The sequence below is a fragment of the Vicia villosa genome, unplaced genomic scaffold (genome assembly GCF_029867415.1).
Source record: "Vicia villosa cultivar HV-30 ecotype Madison, WI unplaced genomic scaffold, Vvil1.0 ctg.000901F_1_1, whole genome shotgun sequence".
NCBI classification, from domain to species: Eukaryota; Viridiplantae; Streptophyta; class Magnoliopsida; order Fabales; family Fabaceae; genus Vicia; species Vicia villosa.
The window spans coordinates 189,088-200,777 of NW_026705405.1; the positions used below are offsets into that span (position 1 = coordinate 189,088).

The 11,690-nt window shown below is 33.3% G+C and overlaps 1 protein-coding gene across 1 annotated transcript; it reads left to right on the top strand.

Annotated features, from left to right (window-relative positions):
- The first annotated feature begins 830 nt into the window (after positions 1–830).
- LOC131632064 (uncharacterized) lies at positions 831–1,471 on the top strand. The gene is made up of 2 exons (XM_058902828.1): positions 831–960; positions 1,113–1,471. Exons 1-2 carry the CDS (start codon positions 831–833, stop codon positions 1,469–1,471), a joined length of 489 nt encoding a protein of 162 aa, XP_058758811.1.
- Positions 1,472–11,690: the final 10,219 nt, after the last annotated feature.

Consider the following 11,690-nt stretch of genomic DNA (forward strand, 5'->3'; position numbering starts at 1 on the left):
GGACATCTTTGTCGACCAAAGATATTTCTCTGCCGACCAACGGCTAGTTTCGGGAAGCATTCCAAAATTCTTAAACACACTTTTAAAATCGTAGCAGTCACGGGTTTTGGGCCTAGATCCACGACATAGTCCACAACATGAACCAATGGCCAAGCGCTGGAGGACAATATCAAAACTCTTTCATTTGAGAGGTCACGTAACACAATTTTAAACTCTTAAAACACTAAATGTATATATGTTTCTACTTACTTAATCGTCGGAATGCCTTGCAGGTACACTCCTCATTCTCATTACCAACACCGTGCAAATGTCTCTAACCCACTTTCTGATTCTGATCAAAGTAAATTATGAAAATTAAGAAAGTGGTTGAAATATTACGTTTTGATTTTATTTATACTATTTTTAAAATTAATTTTAGAAAAAAAACTTATTTAATATTTGTGTAAGAATATTATTATATATTACAGAAAAAATAATATAATTAAAGATATATAAGTAAAATAATTATTAATCCACTTTAATATTTAAAAGGAGTTTTATAAAAGGAGGAAAAAAAGCTCAATGATTAAAAACAAAGGTTGTATTAATTTTTTTTAATTTATTTAAGATATATTAAATCACAGTGAAGTCATTCTGGTGAGGTTGTTTAAGTTTCAGTCACTGAGTATATTTATAACCTTTGAATATGCATTTATAAAATTATTAATGTTTATTTATAAATTGATTTTATGAGCAGTTGATTAAAGTTCGATCCATCGCTGTAAGAAAAACTGTAACACGAAGAAAACAAAATAGGCCGGGAGGATAAGAAAGATGCTGGGCGCTTTGCTATGGTTGTAGAGAGTTTGTGGAAGAACCGGAATAATATTGTTTGGAATAATAACAGGGAAGATCTTGCGAGAATTGGTATCCAAGCTTATTACAATTGGCTTGATTGGTTTAATGCTCGGGATGACTCTGGTTTGAATTGTGATCCTCAGCTCCCTATGGTTTGGCACCCCCTGCTGTAGGGTGGTTGAAGTGTAATGTTGACGCAGGTTTTAATAATCACCATCACACTACGAATAGGGCGTGGTGTCTTCGTGATAATTTGGGGAGATTTCTTGTTGCAGGTGTCGCTTGGGATAAAGGTATCACTTCACCTATAGAAGCTGAAGCTTTGGCTCTAAAGGAGGCCATTCAGATTGCTATTACCACGAACTTAAATAATGTGATTTTTGAAAGTGACTCCCAAGTGGTAATTCATGCTATTAATTCTACGGTTTCTGGGAAGTCGGAGTTTAATATTATTATTACTACTATCCGGAGATTGTTGAGTCTTGTTACAAACTTTGAGGTAAAGTTTATTAAGCGCCAAGCGAATATGGTTGTTGACTCTTTAGTTAAAGCGGCCAATTCTTGGTCTAGGCGTAGTTTCGTTAATGTTGCACCTCCTTGTATTGATATTTATTTGGTTAATGATATGAGTTAATTTTGTTCCTGTCAAAAAAAAAAAAATAGGCCGACCATATTACGGAAGGGGGAAAGATATACGTTAGTCCAATTTTAAATTGTACCAATATATCTATTTAAGCATACGTTAATTTAACATCAGTCAACCAAACCCTTTGAAGAAACAACTCATAAAAAATAGTCCCATTAAATTAAATCAGTTCGTTGATAGTCGTGTAAAAATATCAAATGTGAAGGTGCAGAATCAAACCCACGACAATTCACTTTATTACATTTAGAAAGATTAATTTATGCCACTAAACTACATAACCAAAAAAAGTAATAACTCACAAAAATTCTAGAAAAAACTCGATAAGGGATGGTCGAGTTTTGGTCATTCTCAAATAAGAATCGGAAGAGTTCACCATTGAGAAAGAAGGGACGAGATCCCCGAGCATTAAGCCGACTCAACTTTAAGTAAGGAGATCAGCTCAGTCTCACTGACTTAACAGTGACTTAGTAAAAAGTTCGAGTAAAAAAATTTCAACATTTAGACAAAATTGTAACAAGTGTTTTAAAAACCGGACCGGACCGGCCGGTTGGACCGGTCGAACCGGGAACCGGCCACGTAACCGGTCTGGTTCAATAGTTAGATCGGAAATATCATTGAACCAGTGTAAACCGGGAAAACCGGCGGTTTAAATGCATTTTTTAATTTTTTAATTTTTTAATTTTAAAAAAAATTAAAACGACGTCATTTTAATTATTTTAAACAAAAATTAAAATAAAAAATAAAATAAATAAAATAAAATAAAAATAAAAAATAAAAGAAATAAAATTAAAATTAAAAAAGTTTGCATATACGGTTGGTTTTGTTATCGATGATTTTGCTATTGAAGAAGGAGATCCCAGCATTGAAACAATTTTTTCTTTATTGAAATTAAATTTAGTAGACAATGAAATTATTTTGTTATAAATTATTCAATTATATTATATGGCGATTAAACTTTGTTTGCAATTATACATTGTAATTTTGTACTATTTTATTATGTGTGATACCTATGTTTAAAATTTGAATTTAAATTATGAACTTGTAATATGATATTTTCAAAAAATTTTAGTGCTAGTTATCTTTTGTAGAGACTGAATCATCCGGTTCGACAGGTTTTATACCTATATAATTTTGTTATAACGACCGGTCTATTCAACCGAGTTATCCGGTTTAACCCGGTTTAGTCATGCGGTTCGACCAGTGACTCAGTGGTTCGACTGATAAACCAGTAACCCAGTACCTTCACCGGTTTGATGTCAGGTTTTTAAAACATTGACTGTAACACCCCAATTTTAATAATTAATTATATATTAGAGAAAATAAGTCTTGCAATGATAGTGTAAAATAGTTTTGCATTGTCAACCAATCACAACAATGCATTAAATTACACCCCGCATTTATTTTAAATTTTTTTTAATGACATGATATTTTGTTGATTTTTTATTGGTTGATTGTGTAAAATGACTTTACACTGAGAGTATATGAATATTATTCTCTTTATATTAATTAGTTAATTGCTTGATTTTTGTGAGTAATAAGTTTTATTTAAGTTATTTGATATGCGTGTTATATGATGGGTTAGTCGGGTTAAGAACGTCGAAATCATAGAGTTATAATTAGTAATAATATCGATTAATGATAGAATTATTTTATTAACTGAGGATTGTAGAAAATAGTAGAATAGTAAGTAATTGGGCCTAATGATAAAATGTGAAGAGTAATGTGGGGGTGTGTTAGTAAGTCCATTAGTTGGTTACTAGAGATAACATTATTTTGCTAAGGGTTTATGGTGAGTAATGGTGTTATGATGTGTCTATTTGAAAATGCATGTTAGATATAAGTGAAGGTGGAGAAAAAAACAAGAAAGAGAGGTATGAATATTTTCATTTCTTAAAGTTCTTACGTGGAAGCTTAAGAAGCTTTTGTTTATCATAAGCTTTCAATTCGTATTATCAGAAGCTTAGCGTTTCTCAGAAGCATTCATCTTTCTTCGAAACTTGAGTTTTATTATAGCTTCTGACTAAATGATGATAATAAACAGAAGCAAAGAACACACGATATATCCTAGTTCACTTGAGAAATTCTCAAGCTAGTCCAGTCCACCCTTCCGAGATGATTTCTCCTTGAACTCAAGGTCTTAATCCACTACAACTAAACTGATTACAATTTCACAGGCAACCGTCGGTGACTCACAATACAATGCACAAGCAACCGCATGTGAATAACAACGTTGCACAAGCAATCACAAGTGATTAACCATCAAGAAATGAAACGTTCAGTGATCTCAACGGATATAACGTTTATTTAACCCTTTAGAGTTCTGACATTCACTCGGTCTTCTAGGAGGATTTCCACAATGACTCACTGTCATTGTCTTCTTGAGCTTCTGATCTTCACTCAATCTCTTAAGGTACCATTGTCTTTTTCTCTATATGTTGATTGTTTTCCATTTGTGTTGGTTGAATTACATTCAAGCCAAGCGACAGTTAACAACTCCAAGGACAACAACCATTATGACAGTATGGATATTGGCATCGTGATGATTGAAACAACAACCTTTTTAGTTGTCATCAATATTGTTGGATGATTCAGGCTTCTTTTTATAGTTACTCAAAAGAGACGTTGGAAGACAAGAAGGTCCTTTTGATTTTCAACGGCTATTTCCTAACGGATGGAATCAAGCATAAATGTTAATGGTGCAAGACATCTTGTCCGTCCTTTTATGGTAATGGAACGAAATGTTCATATGTACCTTGTACATCGTACTTCATAACTTTATCTTATATTCTTCTTGAAATTTAGAGGCTGACAGCATGAGTTGGAAGAAAGAAAATAAGCTTTTGAGTCTTAAGATCTTCAAGTCTTCAGAACCCCGTCTTTAGAATCTTCAGCACTTGGTCTTCAATACCCGTTGTCTTCAGAAACATGAATCTTCATAGCTTCAAGTCTTTAGAACTGGGTCTTTAGAGTCTTTTATCACCTGGTCTTCAGATTGGTTTCTTCAGACTTCGTATCAGAATCCTTTAAGAGTTAGAACATTGTTATCAGATATGTGAGCATCTGAGAAACACGTCCTTTCATTGTTTGAAGACACTTCTGATCTTTTAAGGCTTGACCTTTGATGTATTCATAGTCTTGACTTTATCTTCAGAATTAGAAGCAACAACTTTTCTGATGAACAAATCTTGACTTCTGAACTTAACTTGAAAGCTCACTCTTGTACGTTGATTTTTGATCTTGGAGCAGAAGCTCTAACAGAGTTCTTTCTTTTAATTACCTGTGACTTCTAAAGCAACAACTCTTATTTGAGAAGCACATCGTAACTTCCATTTTCTGATGAGGATTCAGTATTCTTCAAACTGCTAATGTTTCTTCAGAATCATATGCAAATGGTGTTTCTGAGGCGCCTTGCTTGTTTCTGGTGATTTTTCACAGACAACAATCCAGAATCTCTTAGAACACAGTATCTGCACACTCAAGAAACTATTAGAAATTAAATTGTTACATACAAAATATATGTATTGTTATCGTCAAAACATAGAAACTTATTGTAGCAACAAATCTTGTTCTAACAATAAGTTATAATGCCTTAAATCGTAGAAATTTGGGTGTTAAAATGTGTTTTTGGGTGGAGGAATCGCACATAGAGAATGTTATCTGCGCAAGAAATTTTTTTACTTTCAGGTGATCCCGCTAAGCCCCTTCGGTTGGCTCAGCAAGGTCGCGAAAACAACATTTTTATATAACTTCGAAAATTCATAACTTCCAAACCGTAAGTCCATTTTGAGTGTCGTTTGAAGCGTTAGAAAGCTAGGGCGATAATCTTTTCAATAGAAATAGTTTTGGTGGCAGTAGGTTATTTAATCATTGTGTGATTGTGTAAAATGACATGTATATGTGTTATGCGTATTGGTGATTGGTGTTAGATTGTAATGATGTTTTGTACATTGTTTACTATGTGTTGTGAGGATGTTTTGGTGCAAGGATACTATGAATATGAATTGTATGTGAAAAATTTATGAGTATGTGTATGTATGTGCAAATGGGTGGTAATTCAAGTTTGATGATAAATAATTGCAGATATGCATGAATATTAAGATTAGGGAATGGTCTTAATTGCATATAGTTGTTGTAATTGCATATATATCATTTAGTCAAGATGCGATGTTTGTTAGTTCCGTGGGAGTTAGTGACTTGTCCCAAATAGAATGGGGTTTGAAAGCTTAGGAAATGGGCTTTTGTTATATTATTGGTCTAGAGGACGAATCCAGTTTAAACATAAAAACCGAATAAAGTAACAGGTGAGTGGTACCACATGCATGAGTATTGCATTGAGTCTTTCAATGAGTCACATTGTGTTTATTTGAAATTATGGAATTGTGTGAATTATGTGGAGATGATGCATTCTGTGAAAATGAGAATTGTGGTGTATTCTTGAAACTTGTATTCTGGTTGAGTGATGATATATTTGTAAAATATATGAAGTGTGGTGAATTTTGATTGTGTATGTATGTTATTCATAATATATTATTATATAATTTCTATAATGATGTGTATTCTCACCCTTCTGTTTGAATGATATTTTACAACGACATCACTTATGTATTGAGGATTAGAGTTGGTACTAGTGTGATTGGAGCTGGAGAAGCTACTTTATTTATTTTAGCATTTTGGGTTTTTGAGTCGTGCTCTAGTCATGTAACACTAGGGAACATTTTTTATTCATGTTTTGAAGGATATTTCATATTCTTTTTCTATTTTGTTATTTCCAATAAAGTGAATTTATTATGAGAAAATAATTGTGTTTTGTCTGAATGAATGTGATTCCGTTGCGAAAGTGCATATTTTGAGGTTTTTGGAAAGCGTGAATTATATCTAGTGTTATTGAGCATGACAGGTGTTTGTAGTTTTTTGAATTATGTATGACATATTACTCTGATTTATATTATATTTTCCGCGGGGTTTAGAAGGGTGTTACAAAAACAATTAATGATAAATTAATAAAAATTATATTCATGTACACACAATGAGACAATGTCAATAATGACCAAAAGGATCAATTTATTCACAAATCACTTATACCGAGATTTCGTTGATTCCACTTTTAGTGAATTTACATACTGTGTACATTCAAATGCATAATAATAATAATAATAATAATAATAATAATAATAATAATAATAATACCATCTGCCCAATCTTCATGATGCGATGACACCTAGGCAAGACATCATGAGAATGATTTGTCCTAACATGCTTCTCCTCTTGTATCTTCTGATGAGCTGACCTAGGTGAGTCTCCTGGAGCATCATGTACCATATAAGGATGTGACATCCTGAAGAACCACCAGATATAACCATCAACATAGCTCCAGTCATTTGGTGTTATGGTACTCTGTGCCTCATCTAGTAATAGATTATTAACATAATCATCAAATATAGCATTCATATCCCTGCATTTCATAGTGGAAGGAGCAGACACAAAATGGTCTCTAGGAATGGATTGCATGTAGCCGAACTGACCCATGATGCGCTCAGGAAGATGAGAAGCCATCAAACGTGAGCCGCAAGCCAACCATCCAAGGGAATCGTCTCACGATAATCGAGTAACAATGGAAGTGTATATCCTCAAATACCAAGCGGTCAATATACACTCTAAATGGCTTTGTCACATGGTTCCCTCTAAGAGGGGCGAATACAGAAACACACATATTATCCTCAATAGAAGTCGACTCAAGTGGCCAACCGGAGATACGTGGAAAGTGCTGAAGCATCCAAACCTAAAAACACGAATCATTAGTTAGTAACGACATTGCAATAATTAACAAAATGGCACACAACCAATAAAAGACCAAGAAATATTACCGTCAAAAGTGTGATACCGCCTGTCACGTGCCTTGTCTTCCACATACAGCCTTCAGATAACTTAGAATATAAGTAGAACAAATAAGCGGCCCCCAGTTGAACTCATAGATCTGCTCACAGTCCTCAAAGTACTGCAGGTACATCACATCCATATAAGTGGCACTCTTGTCCATAAAAATGGCAGTGCAAACCAAATATAACATGTATGCTCTCATAGCATACTCTCTATTCCATCATACCTGCTTGTTATCACCAACAGCTTGTCGTGATCTCAATATCTCATACATAAACACCTTATGCAAAAAAATAAACATAACATGAGCCCCACGGGCGAAGTCAAGCTCCTAAATAGCATCCTCTGGGTCAAATTCTAAATAGTCTACCATCAACTTCAACCCCTCATCTTTGGTACACCTCCCATGATCTAAAAGTCTCCTCCTAACTAGAAGATGCAGCATTAACGAGACATCGCCCAGTGTGATAGACATCTCACCATGTCTCATTAGGTTCTTCTAGGTGAGTGACCTTCCGCATATGGTTGATGAATTTTAGCATATCAAATTTCTGCATATACACCGGTGTCGCCTGGGCATGTGATGCCTCAGGTGTCGCCTGGGCCTATGATGCCCCTCCTGCCTCTAGTACATGAATACGTGAACTCATGCTCCTACTGAAGATGGAGGCGGAAAGGCATGAGCAAGGGACCATCGCCTGATACAGGAGGACGAAAAAGGAGGAGAGACATGAGTCCTAGAACCTGACGCTGCCTCCACATCAACCTGTGTTGAGGTAGAAGGAGCCTGGGAAGGTTGACTCTTTTTCCTCCAAACGGATGCATGTTGTACAACCCGAGTGTGTCTCAATCTGGATGGTCTTTCAGCCATAATTCTTGTAAATAAACAAGACAAACGTTACACCATGGGATCATTACAAAAAACAAAACATTGCAAACTTACTGCTTATAGAGATGCATCTCCGGTTTCTGGATAAATGTTGAAAAATTTCTCAGATGCATCTCCGGAAATTCTTGCAACTCCAAGCACCCTCAATGGTGGAATGTCGACCCATAAATCATAAAAAATAATCCATTGATCGTGAAAACTATCCAACTAAATTGTTCCTTAGTAGTTCTAAGCTACTCCCTCCGTCCCAAATTATTTGTCGCAATGACCCAATACACTGAGATTAAGAAACAGTAATAAATGAAAGAGAAAGAATGGTAACTTTACCAAATAATCCTGATTAACTATTGATGTATTTGAAAGAACATTAATATTAAGTGAGAAAATAATAAATTAATAGTATTTATTAGAGAGTACAATTGGAAGATTAAATATAAAATTGTATTGGTAATGTAAAGTGACAAGTATTTTGGGACGATTTTTTTTTCTTCAAATGTGACATTTATTTTGGGACAGAGGGAGTATCAACACTAAAAAAATTTCGATTACATAACATAAAACTCAACTTCTGCACAATTTTACGTAAACTCAATAAAATTAAAAAAAAAACTTACAATTTGTCTCTTCAAGTTGATTATTCTTGCTCAATGATATTTGAATACTGTTGTTTGATGAAGTTTGATGTTGTTTAATGAAGATTGAAAGTGTTATGAGTGAGTTTCAGATAATGGGGTTGAGAAGTGTTTATAGAAATGAATTTTGAAAGAGTATGAGTAAGTAAGGAAGGGAAGGGACTCTGTAGCGTATTTGAACAAATAGAGTCCGAAGATGCATCTACGTAAGTTTGTCGTAGATACATCTCCAAAAAATTTGGCATGAAATTTGGTGTCTTGAACAATAAAAGTACTAAAGTTGAGTGCGTCCAAAGATGCATCTACGTAAAGTTTAATTGTATCTTTGATAAATTCTTTTTATTGATTCAGAATTTTGTTCAACAATTTATTAAATTTTGGGGCGTTCAAAGATATATCTCTAGAATCTAATAGCATAAATATATTTTCGCACATGGTGCTAGAAAAGAATTAGGTCTACCTTTTTAAATTGAACTCCAAAAAGTCCAAAATTAAACCAATTAAAAGTTAGGTCTACCTTTTTTTCAACCAAAGTTAAGATTTATTGTGTGTTTGAATTGAAAGTGAACAAAATTGATTCTAGCAAAATTGAGTTTGGTAGAATTGATTTTAATAGAATTGAGTTTTAGCATAATTGATTTATGTTTGGATACATTTATGTAAAAGTGATTTTGATTTGAACAATAAATTTCAATGTAAAAATTATCTAGAATCAATTCTGGAGGTAGAAGATACAAATTCTAGCTACAAGTAGAATCAATTCTGAAAACAGAATCAATTCTACTTTTAATAAAAGGGTTAAATATGTTTGTGGTCCTTCTAAATATTGCGATTTTTGTTTTTAGTCCCTCCAAAAAATTTCTTCAAATAATGGTCCTCCTAAAGTTTTCCGTCCATACTTTTGGCCCTCGCCGTCTATTTGGTCTAACAGGAGATGACGTGGCACACCACGTGTCACGCCACATCAATTAAAGTCAACACTACGAAAAAAGAGATAGATTGCGGGGGTTTGAAGCCCACTTTAAATAATTGAAAAAACAATAATTTTTCACCAGCAATTAATCAAACAGTTAGTAGGCAAATCATTTATATCCCTCATTCATGATGATTTTTAGAATTGCAATCAATGATCTCATGCCCTTAAACCTCCGAAATTTAATCATCTCAAAGTTATTTGTCTCAGAAATTTGTATGCATATGAAATTGAAAATACTAAGAATTACAAAAGAAAAGAACAACTATGCAATCAAAGCTGAAACAGGATAACCTAGCGGATAAAATAGGTGAGCGAGCAATTAAAACACTAGCTAAATTGTCATTGGGAAATAAATGCAATATTATGTAAGATGGATAATGCTCACTAAAAAAGATTATGAAAAGTATACATAAGCTAACCAAGGAACTAATAAACCTACAAATAAATCAAAACAGTCATTTACTGTCCAGAAAAAGAAGAATTTTCCATTTGCTCAGTTAGTCTGAAGCATTTTCCATTTATTAATTGGTAACTTCTAATATAAGGTCAAGCCATACCAAAGCTCATTGACTAAATAAAGCTCTAAAACAATTTGATCTTGTAAAATTGATGTTCGGAAAGAGCTTCCTGTTCATATTTAAATTGTACTACTATCTACTGCTACTTTTGTATGGAATAAATTGTTTGAATATTTTCCATCCTTCCCAAGAATGCAAATTGTCATAATCACCATGCTTACTATGGTTTTAGAAGCGATAACTACTTCATATCTCCTTTGAACTAAAATAGTTATGAAACAGTGCTTTTGTTTTGTTTTTAATGACAATATATATGTTTCTTGTTTTGTTTGTAATGTTATCTTTTGAAATTATGATGATTTTATGAGGCAACATAATCCTACTTTTGAACGTAATTGTTTGAATTTCCAAAGGTTATAGTCATATAGGACCTCAAGGTTGCAGTTCTAAATCTAAGATGAAGTCCAAGTTCTTTTCCTATTAATTATATAAGTACACATCACCAAGTTGAGTAAATATAGTATAATGTTAATATAATACCCTTTGTCTTAGTACACACTTGTTTAGTTATGTTCTATATGCATTAACAAATACATTTATTCAGTTTTGCTCTTACCTTTGGGAAGAATGAGGTATAAAAATGATGCCTACCATCTGTTTAATTAATTGTTTGTTAGAGTTTTTTTTCCAGTTATTTAAAGGGGTTTCCTTGTTGGTGGACGACCCACTTTGCTACAAGATTCCATAAAACATTGAGACTTCAATTTATGTGTTCAAGAAAATTAAACAAGAGATATAGTTTAACTTGCTAAGGTGAATGTGGTGAGGGTGTTTATTTGTGATGGTTGCATTTTGTAGAGACATAGTTTAATTAATAACGCAAATATGGGAAAGGAAAAGATGCAAAGAGAATTGAGAGAGTGTAATCAAGGTTTGTAGGTTTAATATTATGTAAAATGAGGGTAGCAAAGATTTCCCTACCAAATATTTGATTAATTACTTGTGAAAATTTATTGTTTTTAAGTTATTTAAAGGCGGTTTAAAACCCCCACAATCAGTATCTTTTTCTTTAGTGTTGACGTGGCGTGACATATGGCGTGCCATGTAAGCCTCCGTTAGTAGAATCTAACGGCAAGGACCAAAAATAGGGACGGAAAACATTACGAGGACCATTGTTTGAAGAAAAATTTTATAAAGACTACAATTGAAGGTTGCCATATTTATAGGGACTACAAACATATTTAACCCTTAATAAAACAAATATCTTAAAATTAGCCAGAATCAATTTTAAACCTTTAGAATTAATTTTGGATAT